At 31.4% G+C, this 25,663-nt stretch overlaps 1 protein-coding gene across 1 annotated transcript in view; it reads left to right on the top strand.

The window, feature by feature from the left end:
* The window catches only part of LOC139500845 (complement C3-like), a 60,572-nt gene that overhangs the window by 12,954 nt on the left and 21,955 nt on the right, over positions 1 to 25,663 (top strand). The window contains exons 10-21 of the mRNA XM_071289724.1: positions 1,182 to 1,373; positions 3,826 to 3,942; positions 4,887 to 4,952; positions 5,458 to 5,652; positions 6,726 to 6,875; positions 13,826 to 13,900; positions 14,499 to 14,595; positions 16,294 to 16,542; positions 19,391 to 19,514; positions 20,518 to 20,746; positions 21,234 to 21,428; positions 23,988 to 24,084. Of these exons, the coding sequence (XP_071145825.1) occupies positions 1,182 to 1,373; positions 3,826 to 3,942; positions 4,887 to 4,952; positions 5,458 to 5,652; positions 6,726 to 6,875; positions 13,826 to 13,900; positions 14,499 to 14,595; positions 16,294 to 16,542; positions 19,391 to 19,514; positions 20,518 to 20,746; positions 21,234 to 21,428; positions 23,988 to 24,084 (1,786 nt within the window). The remainder of the gene's footprint in view (positions 1 to 1,181; positions 1,374 to 3,825; positions 3,943 to 4,886; positions 4,953 to 5,457; positions 5,653 to 6,725; positions 6,876 to 13,825; positions 13,901 to 14,498; positions 14,596 to 16,293; positions 16,543 to 19,390; positions 19,515 to 20,517; positions 20,747 to 21,233; positions 21,429 to 23,987; positions 24,085 to 25,663) is intronic.

Genomic DNA, 25,663 nt, shown 5'->3' with positions numbered 1-25,663 from the left:
CAGTACTCATGTTTGAACAAATAATTACATGCAGTGACACAGGTAAAGATCCTGATTTGGTATTGGTTCTTTCAAAAGAAATCTGTACTAATATTAAAAATATTAAATGAAATGACTCAGGTTTACGTATGACTTATAATAATTACATACTGTTGATTCATTAATATTCATGGGGTAACAAATTTTTTGGATTTCATTGGTATACATAAACCAAAAAAAAATTTTTTTTCAAAGAAGTACACATTTTTAACCGGATTTTTGTGACAAAAATGTCGGTTATTGATTTGGGGATGTACGATTTTGACTTTTACCGTTCAGGAGTTATGGTTCTTGAAAGATTGAAAAATGGTGTTTCTAGTCGTGTCCGTGCATTTTCTCATGAACCATTCAACCAAAGCTTTTGAAATTTTTATATGTTGTTACTGATGACAAAATAGAGGTCAAGTTCAATAATGATGATTTTGACTTATACCGTTCAGGCGTTATAGTTCTTGAAAGATTGTAAAATGGCATTTCCATTCACGTTGTTGCATTTACTCATGAACCATTCAATCTAAGCTTTTCAAATTTTAATATGTTGATACTGATGACAAAATGGAGGTCAAATTTGATATTGACGATTTTCACTTTCACCATTCATCAGTAATGGTTCTTGTGATATTGCCAGGACACAAATAAATATTAATAAATCCGGTTTGCTGTCGTTGTGACAGCCTCTTGTCTACAGACTTGCATAGTGCACACAAATTGGCAAAACCATGTTATCAAATATCAATAAAAATACAATTGTTCCTCAACCACAAAAATAAATGAATCCGCAGTACTGCCAGATTAAAATGGCTATTTTTCTCTATCATACTAACCTGAGTTATCTTCCCCTGTTCATATTTTCATTTTGTTTTTCAGATTGACACTTTCTATGCCAATGGAAAACCAGCACCAAACTGTCCACTAAGTATACGTTGTGGAAGGAGAACAACTAATGGCAGATTAATAAGTTATCTACCCCTGTTTATATTTTTGTTTTGTCTTTCAGATTGATACTTTCTATGCCAATGGGAAGCCATCACCAAACTGTCCACTAAGTATACATTGTGGAAGGAGAACAACTAATAGCAGATTAATAAGTTATCTGCCCCTGTTTATACATTGTTTAATATTCAAATTATATTGTTTTTCAGATTGATACTTTCTATGCCAATGGGAAGCCAGCACCAAACTGTCCACTAAGTATACGTTGTGGAAGGAGAACAACTAATGGCAACGTAATACCTATTAGACATGTTAGAAGACTCAATGTAGAATCTGATGAGACGGGACGAATCGTTAAGCCTATTCACATTGAAAACAGAAATACAGCATTATCATGTACAGTATGTATACAAGAGGGTCTAGATGGGGTTTACAGAATAGAGAATAATGGGCAAAAAATGGCAGAAAAAGAGTAAAAAATATAAAAATGGGTAAAAAAAAGGCCATAAAAATAAAATAAATAATTGAGTATAATGGGGTGTCACAGTATAAAGAAAAAAAGAAAGAATAAATTATAATGTGCTAAGAACAGAGATATTGAACAAAATTTATAAAGACTAGAACAATGGCTTAAAGAATGGAGAATAATGAGCAAAATTTATAAAGAAAAGAGAACAATGGCTTAAAATTTTTTAGAATACAGGCTGTGTACATCATGTATGTTATAAGGTGAAATAAGGGTTTTGTCACCCATTTCACTATTCATTGATCAGTGTTCTCCCCAGGCCGTTTTAGCGTCGCGGTACCGCGACGCTATATTTTTTTACCGTGATGCTATAATAATTCCCGCGACGCTATAATTTTTTCGAAGATGCTATTTTACTTGTCTTCAATTTTGAACTTTCATCTATTATCGATTATGATCATAAAAATTATATCACCTTTAATTGTAATCCCTTTAAGTCGGACACTAAAGGCAATTAAGAGATTAAATAGCCAGGTGTTAATTGCCCTCAGGGTGATAACTGTTTGGATGCGAATATCCCAAGCTGACACTTGTGTGACATGACTTAATACCACGTGTCTGCAATCACCAATTTCGACATAGAAAAATGCAATCACAAAAACAATTCGAAATCTATGTTTTGTATTATGAAATTTCAAAGATTAAAACGATTTTTTTTTAAAAGGTCGTTTATTTGTGCAACTCTCCAAAAAATACTTTCTTTCTCTTCCGGTAATATGGGGACGGAGTCCCCAATAACAGTAGAAAATTCAATAAAAAAAAAAATACGGGAAAATTTCCCGAATTTTTCATTGTACTAATGAACTCAAAATCGTTCAATTTTTTTTTGTGTCGTGTTTTGAAATCCCGGACCTGCGCAGAAATGTACAAAGTACTTCCTTTTTCCGGTCTCGTTTGTATGAAACTTTGAGTAAAATATATATTTATCAGTCTAGTATAAAATAGGAAGGAACGCGCAATACCAATTTCATTTTTAATAATTCCTTGATATGAAAAAACGTTACCTGATGATATTGTTTCTTTGTTTACATTGCATATGACGTCATAATTTAAATAACGTCACAACTAAATCCCTAACAACAGAACCAAAATCGGAAACGTTACAGTATTTCCGTTTCTTTTTTTTTAAACAAATATTTAAGTTACAAAAAAATAATTCATACAGACTTCGTCCCCATTTACAGGTAATGCCTGCCTCATATTAGGAGAGCGAGAATTTTGGTTTTGAGCTAAAATAAGTTTTATACTTCTTTAAAAAGTGATCATAATTGGCTTAAGTTTATGTTTAATGCATTAAAAGCGTCTTATTCATTCACAATCTCTTGTCAAACAATGTTTATTCTCGGACTCATTTTCGTAAATTTTTCTACGGCCGCCATTGCACATTTTTGTGTAAACTACGGATCCGAACCGGACCAGATATGAAAAAAATCCGCATTTTCACGATAATGACAACAGACTGACAGTAGACAGAAAAAATATACCAATAGAGAAAACTACGCATTAATAGACTATTTGTTAGATAACTTTGTTAAAAATACATATCATTTTGATGTAAAGATAAGAAACAACAGGGACTAATTCATTGAGTGCCATGAAACAATGAATTTCATAAACATGATAAAAAAAAGTTTTTAAATTGATATTATTTTGCTACTTTTGATACTTTATCTTTACTTAATATAATATAAAAAAATAGTTAATTTTGTGTAATAGATATTTAGTTTTGTATATATACAGGTTGCACTATAATGAACCATTCATTCATTTGACTTATGTGTTGGGTAACTGAAAGCACATATTTATTTTTATTTGGCACAAGAGGAAAAAAATAATTCTGTAACTATAAATGAATAAAGAAAACATAAACTGAAACAACTGTTTTTGTTGTTATAGTTTAATTGTATTCTCAGTTATGAATTGAACAATATAAACTAAAACATATAAAGGAAATAGAGCATCAACGCGACGCGACAAATGACATTAAAAAAAAATACAGTTATTTTTTTTTACGCAAAATGTTATGCTATCCAAAATTTCTGGGGAGAACACAGTTGATGTAATAGTGCAATGTAAGTACTGTAAATTCAGAAAAAAAAATTGTGATGTTTTATTATCGTGAAAAATGCGACAGGGTTATAATGGCAATAATTTAAAACTCTCATTTCAAAATTTTATATGAATTAAACAGGATTTTTCCCAATATCGCAAAAATTAAAATCGCATTTTAATCTAAAATGCATGCAATAATTTCTGAATTTACAGTATGGTTTTCTTAGATAATGGACACTTATTTTGTAATATTTTATCCTTGCTTTATTTATTAGATAAAAACAGATGCTGATAGAAATGACTATACATATACAGTCCAATCAGAGGTGACATTAGTTGTTGAAGCCATGCAATCACCATCTAACAGATTTTTAAGTGTCAAACCTATGTTGGTAAGTAGCCACATGTAATCACATGCATTCTTTATGAATTTTAATGCCCAACCTACGATGAGGGGCATTATGTTTTCTGGTCTGTGTGTCGTTTATTCTTCTGTTCGATCCTCTGTTCGTCCATCTGTCTGGCTTCAGGTTAAAGTTTTGGTCAAGGTAGTTTTTGATGAAGTTAAAGTCCAATCAACTTCAAACTCATTACACATGTTCCCTATGATATGATCTTTCTAATTTTAAAGCCAAATTAGACTTTTGACCCCAATTATACTGAACATAGAAAATGAAAGTGCCAGTTTCAGGTTAAAGTTTTTGGTCAAGGTAGTTTTTGATGAAGTTGAAGTCCAATCAACTTGAAACTTAGTACACATGTTCCCTATGATATGATCTTTCTATTTTAAATGCCAAATTAGATTTTTTATCCCAGTTTCACGGTCCACTGAACATAGAAAATGTGCGAGTAGGGCATCCGTGTACTATGGACACATTCTTGTTTGTATTGTTATAGTGACGTGTCATACACACATATTAATAAAAAATATATTGATGAAAGCTTAAACAAATTACTAACTTGAATGCATGAATCGAAGATATGCTTTTCAGAACATACTTGAAAGACTTTATTCTGCTTTTACCATTGTTTAAGTATGACGATAGTGACATTTGAGTAAATGACAAAACAGACCAAGGAAGACATCTAGTAACTTTCATACTGCAATTTTCTGAAATTTTTTCTCTTTCTACTTTCAAAAGTTTTATATTGGAATGTAGTTATACCGTTCCGTTAAAAGTAGTTGATATTAGTGTTTAAGTTTTCCTTAGTACTCTTGTTATGAACACTGTTTAACTTGACATCATTAGAATTTCTAGGTAAAAAACAGTAAACTACAATAGTTCCATTGTAGAAATTTAATAACTAGTGTTTCGTTATACCTTCTTTATTTTAGAATGATGGGAGATTAGTTGCTCAAGTTTCAACCAGAAGATTAAGATCAAATGAGTTTTACCACTTGGTGAGGCATTATACATTATTTTTTTCTTTTTCTACTTAAATTAATTTTTCAAACTTATCCAATATAAATCAATTTTAATTGATTTCGAGATACACTATTATGAAAGACTTTATCTTCCTTAGAATTAATAAACAAAATATGACCCAACTTATTTTTGTGGATATTTTTTAGTTTTTTCTGGCCAAATTTGCAGTGATTTATTTATGCTGTTTTCTATATTTGTTTTTATATTAATATAAGAGAAGATACAAGTAACAAAAAATTTATATAATTTTTTTGGTTCGTTTTTTCCAGTCACAAAGGATGTCAAAACTGAGAAAAATTTAACAAAAATAAAATTCTCCATTATTTCTAGGTAAACATCTTGCCGAATATTTATAGCATATGTAAAGATCTTACAGATCAAACTTTGCTACCTATGTTTCATTATTGTATAATAAATCATTCTTATTCAAATAAATCCTTGTCATTCAACTGTTTCAGTAACAGATACATGTTTTTTTAGCTGATTTCTGGTGGAAGAATTTTGTCAGTTTTACAGTCTAGGGGAAGCAACTCTTTTTTACAAGCTATCAACAGTGACATGGCACCAAACTTGCGTATTGTGACGTATGCCTTTAACCAGAGAAGGGGAGGAGCTACAGAAGTAGCAGCTGATTCTTCCACAATTGAAGTTGTTACTTCTTGTCACCATCAAGAGGTATTTCTTATTCTAATGCAAAATGCAACATTGTTTGTAACATTCATTTTGATTGGATAACGTCACCAATTTTCATGTTATCAATTCACAATTGATGCTATGAAAACCTTTGCTCAAGTGCAGACGATGTCTGACTGATTTTAAATGTAAAATTTGACTTTGTTTTCTTACAGTTTTATTAGAATGGAGATATCAATATTGAATTTTAGGCTCCTATGGTATTAATTGGTGATTAGATGATCGCAAATACCTGTGTACTGGCTCAACTTATGTGTCGCCAGTAAACTTAATTTGTGACCATCAAATCACTAGTTGATTCCGTCAGAGCTTAATATTCAAAACAGTTACCTTCTAATTGCTATATAAGATTATATGATAAGATAATCTTTTTATTAAAATCAAAAGATCTATATATTAGATATACACAAGACACAGAATATTCTGTCTTTAAAACAGTGTCTTAACAGGATATAATGTAAAATATTAACAGTTTTAAATTAAGTTTAAAATTCAGATATAACTCATTGAATCATAGTCTTAGCAAGCTTGATGAATACAATACATAACTACTCAGTACTGAAAATTATATTGACCAAATGATTCAGATACTTTCAAGCAATTTTAAGTAACAGACTAAACATATCCTCTGTAAAAGAACTTTGTTTTAAAGCACAAATCTAGGTATCTTCTAGTTCTGAAGGATTGATATTTTTCAGTGGACACATTTCAAATAGGCATAAGAATCATTTGAAAAATCTTTTCTATTAATGTAATATGCAAATGGATAAGCTAAGTTAGTTAAGTTTGCAACTGCTTTATTTGTTATTTTACTTTTAGTTTTCGTACTTGTTTTCGTTTTAATAGAGCATTTTGAATTAAATCATTTTTGTATTAATACCTTTAGTGTCCTTTTAAAAGCGGTAAAGATTTTTTAAAATTATTTATGAAACACCTATTTTAGGTCTGATTCGAATTTTAAGGCATAGTCATAAGAAAATTGAAAAAAAACTTATGTGTCAGAACTTTGTTATCCACTATATATGAAAATTGATGTGATAACTTCATCTTTGTAGCTTGAGATAATGGTGCCAATCACAGAAGTTAGTCCAAAGTCTGTCCTGACAATTAACGTTACTGGACCACCCCTAAGTAAAGTGGGATTTCTGGCCATAGACAAAGCTGTGTACCAAATTAGTGATAAAAACAGGCTGAAGAAAGAAAAGGTATAGACGCAACGTCAGATATTGCTACCATTAGTTGTAACAGAAAAATTACGTTCATTTTCCTTGTTGGGTAAATGCAAAGTATAACACACAAGTATAAATGCCGTTAGATTCCATTCCAATATGATTTTATAATTTAAATAGGATATTAGATTTTACTGTCATTAATTTTGTGTCTTTGGTGGAATATTACTGCATTATATATTCAACCCGAAATATGATTTAATTCAAGCGGTGGTACAAGAGACAATAGATGTGTATTCTTTGTAATATGTGCATCATTTAGTTTTGTTGAAAGCAGGACATTTACAGTAAGCAGGACATTTACAGTAAGCAGAGGAAGGAACCCTCGAATGCCATCCCTAGCATATTACGCTTGTTGCGAGGTCAAATAATGTTAACGGACAACCTTGCAAGACATTTTCATTAATTCGTATTTTCTATAGATAACCTGTAATCTTAATACAATTTGGTGTACCACTTACAGTTTTTAAAGTACCTTTTATTGGTATTATTAGTTTTCAAAGCTGAAAAATAGTCTTCACGAAATTATCTCTCTGTTTTTTGGCCGAAAAAGTTGTGTGAAGTTTTGTGAAGGCATGAAACTTAAACTGGGACATTTCCGCAAATCATTGCAAACCTATTGTGTTGAATTGAATTATGAATATGAAGCTAAAATTATTTGATAATTTGATTTTTTTGCAACTTACACTAAGTACAAAACGATCGGGCTTACAATTTGATAAACTATCTGTCAAAATTTTATTTTTTTAACTGAATATCTCAAGTTTCCCCAACTAAATTTTCCATGGGACATTTCAATTCATCATATTCTTTTCAAAATATATATGCAACTTTTATATGGAGAAAGCCATGTAAACCATTACTGAAATATATCACATCATAGAATGAGTCTTGCAAAATTTTGAAGAGCTGCGTGAACATTTCGTGAATTGTTCGAGTTTTATGTTTTAAGTTTGTTACATGGGACAACGCTAAGTAAACGTTTTTTTCTAATAATCCGTGTCTTCCGATGTCTATGAATATTATATTTTTATTCTTTCTCTATCATAATGGGAAAATTTAAGAAGCAATCATTATTTTCATATATTGTTTGACATATTTATTTCAGCATTTCTAAGAAAATTTTCCTGTCAAATAATTACTTCGCGCTATTTTTCATTGTTGTAGCAATATCTCACATTGCGTCACAATAATTTATACTATTACTTTTTTACGAAATTTTCCTTTGATCTTTCTGACTGATAATTTCCTTTCTCAGCACAGTAGAGTGAAATGAAAAATTATGGCTAAGGGTGCACATGTGCGTTGTTAATGAAATTAATAGGTAAAATAGCAATAAATAGATTATCGTTGGTCATCTCAACTCTATTGCCTTTCTCACTTTCCCCGTACCAGCTCAAGCGGGAAAGTCAATCTTGTTGAGATGAAAAATGATTTATATTAGGGATAACTACACAAAGATTCAGTACATTTTCTGTAAACAGTTAGGCCATGACTGAAAAAATGGGTCCAGATGAGCTATATACATGTTTTCATTTTTTTGGATTTTTTCAATGCTACTAATGTGCTTACCATGAATACAAAATTTTATGATGATATCTCAACTGGTTTTTGAAAATACAGCACATTCTAATTCTGGATGTATTTGGGTACATAGAATTAAAAAAAAATAATTCCAAATTCAAAAATTCTTACTAATTATTTTCTTTGGCATTTTGAATGTATTACTATTAAATGAATTCAACCTCAAAATTGTATTTTCTATCAGCATCCCAAGTCTGAATATCTTGTTAATATGTGGTTTTCATGGAAATTTTCCTGTCAAAAGTTTACTTCGCGCTATTTTTCATTGTAGTAGTTATATCTAACAATGCGTCACATGTATTTTTATTTTCAGTTTTTTTCATTTTAATATATATTTTTACATATCATTTTGTGTGTTGTTTCTTGTGGCATTGTACTATCTCATGTTTATTACCCCATAAGTGTTATTTAACAAAAAGAAAAGGTTGTGTTTTGCCTTCCCAAGGCTGGAGCTAGTAGTAAAGGGGTTTTTGTTTGTACATGTATGTCATATTTATATACAACTGCAAAATTTTTTTGGGAATGAATGGATCTCCATGAAATTTTTTAAGAAGGTTTAGATTGAGTTTGGGGATGATGGTCCCAACTGTTAAGGAATTAGGGACCAAAAAGGGGCAAAAAACAAGCATTTTTCTTGTTTCAGGATAATAACTTGTGTTTAAGTATTTTGATTGCTCTGAAATTTTACCACAATGTTTAATACCACAGGTAGATATTATGTTTCATTTTGGGGGTTATGGTGCCAACAGTTTAGGAATTAAGGGCCAAAAAGGGACCAAAAACAAGTATTTTTGTAGTTTCCAGACAATAACTTGTGTTTAAATGAATGGATCTCTTTCAAGTTGTACTACAAGGTTCCATACTACAATGGATCTCTTTGAAATTGTACTACAAGGTTCCATACTACAAATGCTTGGATTTAGTTTGGGGTTAATTGCTCTGATGAGGGATTAAAAAAGGCATTTTTTTAAGGGGTTCATATTTTTTTTTCAAAATTTTTGAAAAGTTTCATGAAGAAAGAAGAAACTTTCAATTGCACAGATTTGCACAATAGATTTATAAGATCTTTGACCACATTTTTTTGTGTGTCAGAAACCTATATTATGACTAAAATTTGATCACAATCCAAATTCATACAGTATCAAGCTTGAATATTGTGTCCAAATTTGCCCCAACTGTTCAGGGTTTGACCTCAGCAGTCATATCAGACTGCACTCAGCGAGGCAATTTTTTAGTAAATTATTTGATATTATAAGATGTTTCAACCAAGGATCCGGAAATTTTTTCACCTAATTTCGGTCATTTTTATATAACTTAAAAGTTGGTGCCCCTTTTCAAAAACAGATTGTCAAAATCTCATAAGACATTACTGCACGAGTATGCTCCTACTCGTAGCATCAACGAACTTGTTTAACTGTTGCATCGCGTTTACTTCATGATTTATCCTACCATTTTCCTAAAATCGATCAAGAGCAATTAAGGGAAGGCAACAGTTTAAGAATAAAATGATTTTAATGACTCAAAATCGTAATTTTCTCAGTCATCGCTTACGTTTCTTTCGATTCTGAAGTCGAAATTCAAACGGGATGTAATGCGACAATACTAAAACGAACAATTCCGGACTTATTCCCGGGATTAGTTTTGTTTATCAAATTCACAGGAAAACATAGTTTTTTTTAATATTTTACCTTAAATAGTGTAAGAATATTAATGAAAATAGTTGCACTTGCTTTATTTAGCAAGAAATCATTTTAAATTTACGATTGAGTGTCAATTCTGCGGAAGAGAATTTTAGGCATGCGTATCATAGTAAACAAAGCACGTGTGTTAGTAGTGAAAAAAATCTTTTTTCTACGTAAATTAAATCATAAATGTAATACATCTATTATTAAATCAAGTTTTAATTTAATTTTAAATCATAATTGACAATTGTCTTAGCTGAAAAGTAATTAAATAATGAAGACAGTTGGTATTGAATTTTAATTTCTTTATAATATTAGTTCGGAGCTTGTGATTGATAGCCAGGTGTGAATTAAAAACACAGGTAAAGAGATTAGCGATCATTATAGCCAATAGCTCCCCGAGGCATTAATATACCTATTAGGAGGGCCCTCAGGATTATAACACTTTACCGGAGTGGCAGTTTAATTACATAAAATCGATAATAAAACAAAATTATGTTTAAAATGGCGATTTGAAACTCAATCTCAACGAAATGACCGAAATTATTTCCGTTTTTAAAATTTGACCTAAATCCCAATAAATGATTTAGGACTTTTGAGTTTCCAAATCGGTCATGTCTGGCATATATGACCGTTTCCGGACCCTTGGTTTCAACCCCAATTAGCTTTCAGTTTGGCCAAAAAATCAAATCCCAAGCCTTTGAATGCCACATTTGATATCTTGAATTAAACCTGAATAATAATGAAATATGCCAAATATACACTGAATTTCTGTAATTAGAAATGTTTATAATTTATTTGGAAATAATTTGAAATACCAATGTCTTTTTATTAAATGAATATGCCATGGAAAAGATATTTCTCATGTCTTAACATATATAACTTTTTGGAAAATTGACGCTTTCAGCGGCATGTTTCTGATACTAGTGAACTGAACTTCCATTATATTTCTATGCCTATCGCTCTTGGTTTGTATTTACTTTCCATTACATTTCTCCGTCTACTGCGCTTGGTTTCGTATTTACTATTTCACATACAAACTGGAATTTGCTTGTACATTTGTATGATCATTTTTGTGTAGTAATCAACCGGGAACCAGTTTACATACCCCCGGTCCTTCTTATTAGCAAAAAGATCGAAGTGTACCAACCAATGTTGTTAAGATACTCATAAATCTATTTTAATAATTTTATTGATAATGTGAAGTAAAACTAAAACATTGTTAAAACATTGAAGATATATAATTAATTGGGGAAAACTTGAAAGGTCTTTTCTTTTTACAAACAACTGCCTTTTTTTATAAGAAAATATAATGTGTCTGTGTTGGTCCACTTTCTACTGGTTATAAGACAGATCGAAGTACTGGAAATCCATCTAAATCTTTGTTTACAAAGTTACAACAATAGAGTCTGTAACAGACTGTATCTGTATGACATGTGAATAAATTGCCAATATCGATGCTGGCTTTAATACAACAGTTTATTGGCAGGGCGGGAGAACAGATTTGAAGCTCTCTACGTTTGATGTGTGCACAACTGTGTCGTCTAGCTGATTCGGCGCGATCACTGTCTTACGGAATTCTAGTCAAATCGGCATTTACCCAAGAAGAGTTAGATAAGGAAGGTGTTGGCCAGAAATATTAACCTAATTTTATCATGTTTATTCACATTTTTAAGGGTTGAATTAATTATATATATATATATATATATATTATTGGAAGCCTAATTGACTTTAAATAGGTGCCTATTTGACTAGATGTCGATTTAAGCAGGTGCCGATTTGACTTTTTCTATTGGTGGCGATTTGACTTGTACCCTATTATTAAGGCCCTAAAGTGAGTTTGAATATTGTACGGTGTTTTACTTGGCGGAATGTCAATACACTCACAGTAAGAGTTAATCTTTACTTGCTTTTCCACAATAATTGTTTCGTGGTATTCTTTGAATTTCTTGGCAGATATGGTTCTCTTTCGGACATGCTTTTAAGAGGAATTCGTCTGGTTCAATAGCGTGAATCAGCCCCTCAACTTCTTTGTACATTAATACTAACTTTGGCTTCAACGCCTTGTTTCTCCTTGTCTGGAGATCTTGTTGTAGTTCCAGTTTGGCAAGCATTTTGGAGACTTATCCATCCTCTTTTGACTTGTAATCTCTGATGATAAATTTTGCCGCTTGACATGTTTATTTTTGTTACCGAGTAGGGGTTGCATATGATAGCTCCATATTAAATTATGAGATCAATTCTTAAAGGTCTAGTTCATTATCCAATCTGACACAAATTTCAATAACTGGAATGCCACCCAAGATGAATATATGGTGACCCTCTATAACAGCATAATTACTTGGAATTGTGTTTAATACCATGATGGTTCAATGGCATAAACTTAAATGGAGACAAAATTTAACGTGAAAGATTGTGGATTAATGTAAAATAAAAAAACTAGCTTACTATGATATATGGTTAAAGAATGAATATCAAATTATATGGGTCATGGGCAGAGTTGTTATAAAATATCAATATGGCAGAGAAGTGGTTTCAAGTTTCATATAAAGGGACCTGATTGACATGAAATAAAAAAATCAAAGGAGTATCCCTATTTGTCTAATCTTCAATGTGAAATAAAACAAATATAACAATATTGTGTAAATCTACAGAAATAGAATTTGCATCAAGTAACAGAAATAACTACATTTGTGTATGTCACTAGTAACTTATTTAATGAGTATGTGGGTAATTAGTCCTATAACATATGACTCAGGAGCATTATTTACTATTTCTATTTACTGATAAATTTTTTTTACCATCAATGTGTCACACTTTGCATTCAAAAATTTAAAAAAAATGAAAATATCAATATAAAAACGTTAAAAATTGAATAAGAATGCGAAGTCATATGTTATAGGACTAGTGGGGTATAAGAGCTTATTACAACAGGCTCTTCATAATCATTTGGTTTGAAAGGATACTAGTAGTCTGTATTCTTGATTTAGAAAAATGTAATTGCAAGAAAAAAAAAAACACTTTACTTAGAATACTTTAGATCATTCAGGTAGTCTTTATTTAGTACGTACAAAAGAACAGCCAGTAGTCATTGGATATTGTAGATCATACAAATAGTCTTGACCTATTTATTAGTGCAAAAGAACAGCTAGTAATCATTGGATATTGTATATCATTCCAGTATTCTTGACCTATTTATCTGTACAAAAAAACAGACAGTAGTCATTGGATACTGTATATCATTCAGGTAGTCTTGACCTATTTATTTGTACAAAAAAACCCAGCCAGTAGTCATTGGATACTGTAGATCATTTAGGTAGTCTTGACTCTTGACCTATTCATTTGTATTAAAAAAAAACCAGTCAGTTGTCATCTTCACTTCACACATTCATATACGAATATCAATTATATGCTTACGAGACATGTTGCAATGTTCAACTTATTATGGTATGTGAAAATCAAGACTTGCATAAAAAATATCCCAATATTAGAGGCAGTGGCGTCATTTTTCCTCAGAGCTTTCAGCTCTTTGATTTTATTCTGAATGTTGTCTGAATTGATTTGAGTAGAAACAAAGTTTTTATTTCTGTGAAAATGAGACAAATCCTAACAAAAACTAATTTATGGCAAACCAATTCACAAATATATTATATTTTACAGATGTTTTCATCTTTTGGTGATCATGATCTTGGTTGCAGTGTAGGTGGAGGAAGTAATGTCAACAAAGTTTTTGAGGTAAGAGTAATTTACGTTATACTACCATGGTAGTAATTTATAGTTTTTAAGATTTGAGTTATTTAGCTCACTTGGTTCAAATATTTGAACTATGGTGATCACTTTTAATTCATAATTTTACCTGTGTCTGTCTGTCCATTCATCTGTCCCATGAATATTTTTCGTCATCACATCTTTCTCAGGGACTATATCATAAGGTTTCAGAGTTTATATAAATCAGCTATACCGTGTGATGCTTTTTCAGATTCATCACTCAACAACTTCCTGTTTACCGAACACTTTTAGATATGAAAACCCAGTTGAGAATTTTTGTTACATTTTTCTCACAGTAACTACAATAAAAGGATTTCTGAAATTTGGTATCAGGGTTTAATAATTATAAGTCAGCTATACCATGTGATGCACTTTCTGATACATCACTCAACAATTTCCTGGGCATGCAGGGGTATCATTAGTGAGCAGCAGATTGTAGTTTCACTTGTTTAATTTGAATAATATTTGGGTTTCCCAAAGCAAATTATGTAGATTATTGTATTGTGATTATTGCTTGCAGCACTTGTAGTTATATATAATTTCTTGAATATTTTTTTTAAAATAGGACGCTGGATTGTTAGTCCTTACCAATGCAGAAGTTCAAACAAATCAAAGAGACAGTGTTAAATGTCCTTCAACTGGTCGAAGAAAAAGATCGATAAGTAATTATAATTTTTATGGCAAAAAAAAGATATTGGTTATTAATAAAAGAGGGACGAAAGATACCAAAGGGACAGTCAAACTCATAAATCTAAAACAAACTGACAACGCCATGGCCAAAAATAAAAAAGACAAACAGAAAAACAATAGTACACACGACACAACATAGAAAACTAAAGAATAAACAACACGAACCCCACCAAAAACTAGGGGTGATCTCAGGTGCTTCGGAAGGGTAAGCAGATCCTGCTCCACATGTGGCACCCGTCGTGTTGCTTAAGTGATTACAAATCCGGTAAATAGTCTAATTCGGTAGGTCATATTCATGAAAGGGAAGGGGATTGTAGTTACGACGTAAGGAACATATCCGATATCATTTGTGAAACGGTTATTCCATAACGGTCAACCAACTCGTGATGGCGTCCGTAAAATTTACGAAGGGATGATTTCAACTTCACCATTTGGAACTCTTGGTTTAATAGCTTCCTTGTGAGCAGCAAACCTCTATCAAGAAAATCATGATAGGAAATGCAAGCACGGGAATATCGTATCAATTGGGAGATATATACCCCGTATGCAGGTGCTGCTGGAATGTTGCTACTTAGAAATGGAAAGTTCACAATTGGAAAGCTGAAATCATCTCTTTTGTCGTAAAGTTTTGTTTTCAACCGACCCTCATTGTCAATTTCTAGATGTAAGTCAAGATATGAAGCCGACTTAACTGTATCTGTAGTATCCTTTATCTCTAGTTCGATTGGATAGATGCGTTCCACATAGTCACCAAATTTTGAATTGTTTAGTGAAAGAACATCATCTATATAGCGGAAAGTAGAGTTAAAGGATATTGCTAACTTCTTATCTTTCTTCCTAATAAATTAGGGATGTCAACTAGGTGAACAATTACTAATCAAGTTCTCATAAGGTTTTAGAAAACACATGTAATGTTGACAATGGTGTAAGGATAAGAAGTGGAAGTACTCATTGAGGGTCATTAGAAGATGCAACAAATTTACTTTATTTGGAAACTTTTTTATTCCACCAAATATAGGGAACAGTCAGTTTTGCAACATTTTACAGTTTGTCAGACGTAAATATTTGCTTTGACAGTTCCAATATGACTAAATGGCTAATTTTAAAACATGTTTAGGGACGACATCAAAAGTTCAATGTAGGATAAAAAAACTTAATTCACATAGTTTTTCCACTGACCCCCCCACCCCACCTCTTAACTTAATTTGGGAAAAATTGATTTAACAATAAGGATATATGTAAAAATTGATTTTAGATATACAAAACTTGCAGAATTTTAACCCCCCACCCCCAAACTATTTGATTTAAATTTTTTATCCTACATCAATCTTTTGATGTCGTCCCTTAGTTTAAAGTGTTAGCTTAAGTTTAGCCACTTATAATTGGAGTTATTTTAAATAACAATGTAAAACAAGCATTAGCAACAAAATACATTTTCTTTACTAAGTATGATTAACCAGTGATGCCTATTTGATTTTCTCAAAGAATCAATTTTATATAAAGACATTAATATTCAACAGGATACTGATTATTGTTTTGGTTTTTGATACTGAGTACTTGGATTTAAGATTTGGTCCAGTATAGAAAGCAAACAGTACTATTGTTAGAACACACTTATTCCTATTTTCGTAAATTTCAAAAACAAAAAAAGATTTGCTGTACAATTTCAGATCCAAGCGAAGAGACAAACCCATGTTGTCAAGCAGGAAGAAGATTTGCCTTCCAGTTTGGCCAGACTGGTTTATTAAGGGCCAGTGATTGTTACGCAGAAGGGCAGAATCTTCAAAAACTGATCAAAAGTTCTAAATGTGCCAAAGCTTTCTATAGATGTTGTAAATCTTATGAAGATAGATTAAGTGATACTGAATCTTTACTATCTCATGCAATGAAGGAAAATAGTGGAAACTTTTTTGATTTTGGTAAGTATCAGCTAATTAAAAGGGAATATAGTGTAACCTGAGTTATCCGACACACTGGGGGGAACAGAAAAAAATATGGGATTACACAGTGTGTCGGAATACTCTGGGTTTTTTTTCTGCAAGAATATGCATATTTTTGGACCAGAAAAATTTGTCGGTTAAAGCAGGATGTAAGAATACTCCATTGTCGGATTAAGCAGATTACACTGCATATATTTAACTTACCGGTAACAGGTGCAGTTGCATTAGACATTAAAAGAAACAAGGCTTCTCGATTATTATTGTTTTACACGTGCAAATCCAGAATTAAAAACATAAAGGCTTCCTAGGATGCAACCATTTGGGGTGATACGTCTTGTCAAAAGTCTAGTATGCATTTATTATATACATATAAAAGGGAGGTGAGGACCAGGCATACTTTAAATTGTTCTTGGCATCAGTGTAAATTGACTCCCATTCAATTTTAACAAGATTTCCAAAGGAAAATATCGGTTATTAATTTAGTGATGTACAGTGGTGGTCAGACAGGTCACTGCCAAATAGTGTTCGTGCAATAACTTAAAAACACTTGTACAAAATGTTTTCAGTTTTAGATATGTTGATTCCTGTGACTGAATGAAGATCTAGTTGGATTTTCACGATTTAAAATTTTATCATTGTTGAGTTGTAGACTTTTATGCAGCAAAAAGTGATACTTAGAGCGTTGATTTTAGCCATTCCACTTCTGAACCATTCAAATATTAAATTTACTTTTTTACATGATTCTGTTTGGGGGTCTTGATTTTATATTTTTAGTAAAAATAAATCCTTCATAAATTTTAACAATTGCTTCAGTAAGTTTTCACATTTTCACTATGAGGTCAAAGATTCATAGTAATAAATGCAAGCATTTTAAAATTGTTTAATTTACAGGGGTCTCACTAATTAGCGACAACAAGCGTCAAGAAGCGACAACAAGCGTCAACAAGCGACAACAAGAATTATTTTAGCGACAACAAGCGACAAGAAGACTATTTAGCGACAAGAAAACATTTTTTTTTATTAGAAATAAAGAAATTTGTATTTAATGTTTTTTTTTAAATATACGAGCAGATATGTCTAATTAAAATGTTTTATTATATAGATAGACAAAGAAATGAAACATTTGTGAGGAAGAAAGAGATTGTGAAGTTTATATTAGTATATTGGTAGATGCAGAAATTAAACATTTGTGAAGAAGAAAGAGATTGAGCTTCTTTTTTTATTTTTAAATATGAAGAATATGTATAAGATAATGTAGTATGTATCTGTTTTCATCAAAGTCAAAGTATGAATAAACGAATGGAGATATATATGGAGCGGGCATAATGGAATATAATATTTTGATTCATTTGCTTAATACTATGCTCTAAGTGTACTCTTGTTATGTCAATTCGATGCTTTATTTATAGAACTCTCAGCCACGCTTTGACATCTTTATAATTTAAGCGTGTTTCCAGACCCCACGAAGAGGACGTGGTTCTACCTTGGGGTCCATATTTTTTTTTTTTTTTTTTTTTTAATTATTTTTAGTCATTATATAGTAATATGTACATTCCTATCTGACATAATATTCATACATTTTGTACATGGTGGTCCCATTTTGATAAGCAAACATGTGGAACATCAAATGAGATTAACGAGTCGCGTGTCCCCTGTTTTATTGCTACAATAACATCCAACATGTCCAATTAACACCTTCAACTTTGTACACGCGTCAGACTATACAATTGCACACGCCAGAATATACAATCATTGTAAATAGTGAACACCTGTTGAACTTGAAACTCAAGATTGTCATTAATTTCCTTTCATCTTCAATCAATATGCATAAACATGATAAATATCGTTTAATGAGGCAATAAACAAATAAAAAGATGAAAACATTCACATTTTCTTTTCCTCCTGTTTGATTTCAGTTCTTTGTATTTCACAATTTGTGTCAATATTTTCAGGACAATGATGCACAAATAATTCATTTTGCGAGCTTAATATATATTGCACGAAAAGAGTTTAAAAAAAAAATTATAAGATAAATAATATGTTCTAAAACACAAGGAAAAGTAATCTCATAATACAATAATTAAACGTTATTCATAATAGATGATTAAATATTATGTAAATAATGTTTCATTTTTTTCTATCAATTTTAACTTTCTTGTCGCTAAAATTATTTTCTTTTGCATATTCTTTTAATATTTATTGCAATAATTAATTTTAATTAAAAAAAAATGTTTTCTTGTCGCTAAATGGTTTCTTGTCGCTTGTTGTCGCTAAAATAATTCTTGTTGTCGCTTCTTGTCGCTTGTTGACGCTTGTTGTCGCTAAAATTCTTGTTGTCGCTAATTAGTGAGACCGATTTACAGTATTAAGGATGTACTTAGGTGAGGTTAGTTGAAAATTGATAAATTAAGAAGTTAAAATTGATACTATAAGCTGGTAGAGCATCAATTAAGGATAAAAATAAGCTAAACATATTGATAGATCATGGACCTCTTTTTCGAAATATTTGAGATTTAAAATATGGCGGGAAAAGGCTGACTCGGGCTTTTACCTTATATTTGCATTGGTATTATTAGGTCTCAAAGCAAAAGAAAGAAAATTAAGAATCTTCTAAAATTTTGGTAAATGACCTTTCATGAGCTATTAAGTCTTATATGAAAAAATAAATGGGTGTTATGGGGCAAAATATTTTACATTGTATTGTATGGAAAAACACCAAGGAGTCCGAACATTTGACACAAATTCCAAAACTTCACCTAAGTACATCCTCAAGAAATTGTTTTCCTGACCAATATTAAGAAATTCAATACATGTTATTAATTTGTAGACAGAACAGTTGTTATGTCACAGGAGGAAGAATACACATTCAGAGATATAAATATGATGACAGAAGATGTCCCAATCAGATCGTTCTTCCCAGAATCATGGCTGTTTGAAGAAAATTCATTAGAGTAAGCGTAAATGTTTTACGAAATACAATAGCTATATATAGACATGTTTGGTTGTTGTATTTATTGTAATATGATTAAAGAGAGATGGTGGTAGATGTCAATGAGACAGCAACACAACAACACAGTATGAATTTTAGTGTTGTCATTTTAACTGGGTCAACATTTACAATTAATTCTCCATAGGCGGTAATGGTAACATTTTCCTCCGTTGCTCAGTCCATATTGTTTACTTAAACATGTCTGGTTAAATTTTCAGGGTGGCAAGTGAGATTACTTTTTTCGCAAATTGCTGGACCCCGGAAGATGGTTAAAAATGTCACTCTCCCCATGAAATAATCCCAAAATTCTGATCATAAAGTTCAATAAAGAAATTGTCCTTTCTAATAATTTATTTCAGGTCAAATCTACATATTTCTTTTCTCATCACATCAGCTCTATAAAAACAGTTCTTATTGTTCATTTATGTACATTTTTAAAATCACAGCATCCACAATTGTATGGCGGACTTATATTTTTTTTAAATTACGTCATCTGAGTTCCTCATCTCAAGGTCTATTAGGGATCCTGACTCAACTGTTCCAAATTATGCCCCTTTACTGATAGAAAAAGTGCTGAATTTTTCGTTTCCGTTCTCTTAGTTTAGTTTGCCATAACCAAATGTTATGAAACTTATACAAAATGCTAATTAGTACTACAAAATTCAGACAAAGTACAAATTTGGGTAGCCTCGCTTTTACTGTTCTTCAGTTATGTCCCTGTGTATTTTTATATGCAAGTGGGGTAAATGTCTGTGTCCCATGGACACATTCCTGAATTATTTTTGTGTTATTTTGGTAGCTGTCTTATTTTAGTATATGAAAAATCTAATTTTATACATTTAATGTTTGATACTTCCTGAAAAACTGCTTAATAGAGGTGATACTCAGTGTATAAACATTCAATTAATATATCAGTAAAACAAATAATATCTAAAAGGTTATAATCATATTGGTTTGAATTTCAGTGCAAGTGGTGCTTTAACCAGATCTATTATAATGCCAGATTCCACCACAACTCATGTTCTACAAGCTGTCAGTCTGTCACCTCTTTATGGAATGTGTGTTGCACAATCTGTTGATGTTATCAGTACCAAGGATTTCTTTGTTGACCTAGACCTGCCTTACAGTGTTGTCAGAATGGAACAGACAGAAATAAGAGCTACCCTTCACAACTATAGATCAATAAAACTACCAGTATGTGTCGATTGTCATTGATTTTAAGATGTACAACTATTGTCAGACTTATTCCTGTATTCTAATTTTAGTATTTTCTCATGTTGAACTTAATAAATAAAAATGTTCACTTAAATTTAAAAAAAAAATTGTTGACAAGTATAAATGATCTCCACAAAAATCTTGGAGAGCATAAAGTTGTCACTTTGTCCATCTGTCTTTGAATCTAAACAAATGCTTTGTGGTGGTAACTAAATGTTCTATTGGTTTGTTGGAAGGGGTAAAACCTATTAACCTTGGTGTTCAAAATTGACTGGTCACTGTTACTAAAAATAAGTTCTTTAAAAAAAAATGATATTTTCCAAGTACATGAAGTAGTAACTTGAATTTCTTTTTTTTTGTAACTTGTATTCATGGGTTATATGGAACTTATCAAGAAATTGAATTTAAAAAATCTTTTTTCTTCAAAATTTAAATTTAAATTGATCTTATTATTTTTATACTTCAGTGTCATGTACGTCTACAAAACACGGAGGGTGTGTGTTCTACGGAGCAGGATACTATTCGTATTGAGATAGAACCTAACAATGTACAGCTTGTCAGATTTCCTATAGTTCCCATGAGAGCTGGAGAATTCACCATTGATGTCATCGTTCTATGTTATGATGTGGGAGACAGAGTTAAGAAAACGTTAAGAGTTGTGGTAGGTTAAATATGGATTAGAATTGTGTCAAATTTAAATTTGTATTAATGTAAAATCAGAAATTATTCCATGCTTTTATTATTGGGATTTATCACAATTTCGAACAAAATGTGATTTTTATTTTTATGTGATTTACAGAAATATAAATTCCACAACTGCAACAAGTGTGTTATGATATTTCTCCACTCGAGACAGTTAAATTTTAATATTAAAGCGTGAGGCTTGTTGAGCTTTTTAAATAGTTAAAATTTAACTGTCAAGAGTGGAGAAATATCAAAATACACGAGTTATAGTGGTGGAATCTGTTTCTCTAATGATTTTTATCCTTCTTTTTCAAAGATTTGAAGGAAGTTGTGTACTTTTTATGTGACGTCAGCAGGCATGGTCAATTTTTTTCATGACGTCACAATAGGAAAATTCAGAAGAAACCAAAAAGATTTAACGTCACAATTTAATTTCGACCAATCATTTGCCAAGAACAGGTTTTTCACTAGTGAGGAGAAATGGTTTTCTTACACTGCTCAAGAAACGTGAAAATAGCGTAAAAATTAGAGAAATACCTGTTTAATTCGTATGTAACAATGTTTTAGATTTTAACGAGAGAAATTTATGTATTACTGAAAAATTATTACACCAGGGTTTTCGATATCACAAACTAGTCAAAACATTTACTAAATTTTATCATCGGTATAAGGACATCATTTGTAAATATAGCTCAACATGCAGACTTCTTATACGTTCAGGTATTTCACATCCAATTTTTTATGGAAATATTCTTTATAAAGCACAAAAATGTCAGTATTCACCTCAGAAACTAACAAAACCTTTAAATAGACTTATCAAGAAGGGATATAGTTACGAAACTGTTTTCAGGTCACTAAAGATTGATTATTTTGGCATTAATATTGATTCACTTATAGGGTCTTTGCATCGGAACTAAACACATTTATTAAAAAACCAGTTGTTGGCATGACACGGGTTATGTTCTTCTCATATATGTTATGATGGTATGATACTAAACCACTAACGGGAAGGATTGTGCCTGATATTCATATGATGAAATCATAATCTTTCAATCAGTTTAATTGAAGTCTGGAGCTGGCATGTCAGTTAACTGCTAGTAGTCTGTTGTTATTTATGTATTATTGTCATTTTGTTTATTTTCTTTGGTTACATCTTCTGACATCAGACTTGGACTTCTCTTGAATTGAATTTTAAATGTGCATATTGTTATGCATTTACTCTTCTACATTGACTAGAGGTATAGGGGGAGGGTTGAGATCTCATAAACATGTTTAACCCCGCCGCATTTTTGCGCCTGTCCCAAGTCAGGAGCCTCTGGCCTTTGTTAGTCTTGTATTTTTTAAATTTTAGTTTCTTGTGTACAATTCGGAAATTAGTATGGCGTTCATTATCACTGAACTAGTATATATTTGTTTAGGGGCCAGCTGAAGGACACCTCCGGGTGCGGGAATGTCTCGCTACATTGAAGACCTGTTAGTGACCTTCTGCTGTTCTTTTTTCTATGATCGGGTTGTTGTCTCTTTGACACATTCCCCATTTCCATTCTCAATTTTATATAGAAGAATAAAAACATGAGAGTTTAAATATTGGGATAATAAATAAAGGCAACAGTAGTATACTGCTGTTCAAAACTTGTAAATCAATGGACAAAAAACAAAATCAGGGTAACAAACTAAAACCGAGGGAAACGCATTAAATACAAGAGGAGAACAACGACACAACCCCAAAATGTAAGACACACAGAAACCGACTAAGCATTAGACAAAATCCGATGAAAATAACAAATACAACATCAAAACCAAACACATGAATCTGGGATAGAAAAGTACCTTGACACGTCTTATAGTAATGTGAATTCACACTAAAAAATAAGAGAAAACAAACTACACAACAGAAACACAACGTTAAAATGTAACACACACAGAACATTGTTGATTTTTCGCAATAATAGAAACATCACAGTGGCTGAAATAAGATTTGAAACTATATACATGTACATGTATTGTTTGATCAAATATAACCTACTGTGGATACATTTTATATGTTTATAGATATTCAATTTCCCTGAATATCTAGGGTCAAATTTCAATGAATTAAGTATTTTAATATTCCTGACTTTTGACTCTGGATTTATAGTTTTCCAACAGGTTCCCTTTTCTGTAGTATGACATCCTGATACTAAGTTATGTAAGAGCAATTTTAAAAAATAAATCGAGCTTAGAATCAGTACAGTTTGGGGGGAAACTTGATTGTTTAATGTTTTTTTTATATAGGACAAAATCATCATAAAACAGTTAACTTTCCCACCAAATTACTTGACTGAGTACCAGGATGTCCTACCATGGAGAAGGTAACCAGTAGAACAATTAAATAATCTGGAGTCAAAAGCCGGTTATATTAAAATGGTCTATTGTTAAAATATAGGCCCTGATTTCACAGGGCATTGGACATAGAAATATAGTTAATTGAGCCTGGTGTCCAATGGACATACATTCTTTAAATTCTGCATAACTTTTACTTATAATTTTATTTTAGAATGAAGGTAGAGAAGAAAAGAAAACAGTATCATTTTGGCTTGACCCTAAGGGTCAAAGGAAACACTACCATGATGAATCAGATCTTACAGTTCAAGGTAATTTATAAAGTTTTTTCATAAGCTTAATAATTGAATATACATGTGAGCTGCTTCGGATAGAACTCGACCTTATGCAAGTGCACAGTTGCATGTATAGAGTAAGTTGATTGAGTTTGAAACATTCAAATACAAAATGAAAGATGACTTTTGGTCTGTTTTGTATGGTTCTTAAGGATGTACTAAGGTGAGGTTTTGAAATTTGTGTCAAATGTTCGGACTCCTTGGTGTCCATACAATACAAGGTAAAATATTTTGCCCCATAACACCCATTTATTTTTTCATATAAGACTTTATAGCTCATGAAAGGTCATTTTCCAAAATTTAAGAAGATTCTTGATTTTCTTTCATTTATTTTGAGACCCAAATAATACCAATGCAAATGTAAGGTGAAAGTCTGAGTCAGACTTTTCCCGCCATATTTTAAATCTCAAATATCTCAAAAGGAGGTCCATGACCTATCAATATTTTTAGCTTATTTTCATCCTTAAAGAATGCTCTACCAACTTATAGTATCAATTTTAATTTCTTAATTTCTTAATTTTCACCTAACCTCACCTAAGTACATCCTTAAGGTAATTAATTTTCAAAAAGTTACAGACTTTCCATATATTTTTTTCAACCCAAGATAGGATATTACTTCATTTATTACACTTAACTGGGCGGAGTTAAAACGGTTCGTTCATCTTTGATCAGTCCATCTTTTGACAGGTGTTTTAGAAGAAACTCATCAATGAAGTGTCCAGTTATGGTCATTGTTACATTGTAATTCGTTTGGTGACACTGACAGGTGATTAGAAATCAATGATTATTATAACGGCAATCATCCTTATCACACACATCTTCAAATAGACTGTCCTTATGCAAATTAAAATGTAAGCTCCGCCCAATCAGTTGAAATAATATTGGTAATAACAGATGTATTGATATTCATTTGCATAAGGATGATTTATATCTGACGCCGCTCATGTGTTATCAGTATACTCTGTACACATTGTAGTTTATCTTACCTCCTATACTTTTCTAGGCATATGATTGGTTAAAAGCATCCGTGTGAAGACTGTGTATATTTCATATGGGGTTAGTAGGGGGGTGGGGCTTATTTCATACACAGTTAGTAGTGGAGTTTTGTCCCTTTATATTTCATATTAGGTAAGAAGGGAGGCGAGGCTTATTTTATACACGGTTAGTAGTGGTGTTACGTTCCTTTATAAAAACAAAACAGGACTGAGAAAAATTGAGGAAATAGATGATTAAGATGGAAATGAATTCATAAAACACATTTAAACCTAACAAGATGTTATTGTTGGCATCTGTTTTTGAAGGATAAATGGAGGGAGTTTCTTAATGCTAACAGTATTGAAGACTTGCTCATTTTGATAGGTCACTAGTCTAAATTTCACATGTTAAGATAGTCTGTAAGATAAATTCGTTACATAGTGTGCTAGTGACGTAACACGGTATATATGGGGTCAGTAAATTCCATATTAGGTCACTAGCACACTATGTAACTAATAATATTCCAACTGATATTTTTATTGATTATTTTAAACACTTTGCAAAATACAACAGAAAAAAA

The sequence above is a fragment of the Mytilus edulis genome, chromosome 13 (assembly GCF_963676685.1).
Source record: "Mytilus edulis chromosome 13, xbMytEdul2.2, whole genome shotgun sequence".
NCBI lineage: Eukaryota > Metazoa > Mollusca > Bivalvia > Mytilida > Mytilidae > Mytilus > Mytilus edulis.
Note: the sequence above shows the minus strand (reverse complement) of the source record. Positions and strands in the feature narration are given on the sequence as shown.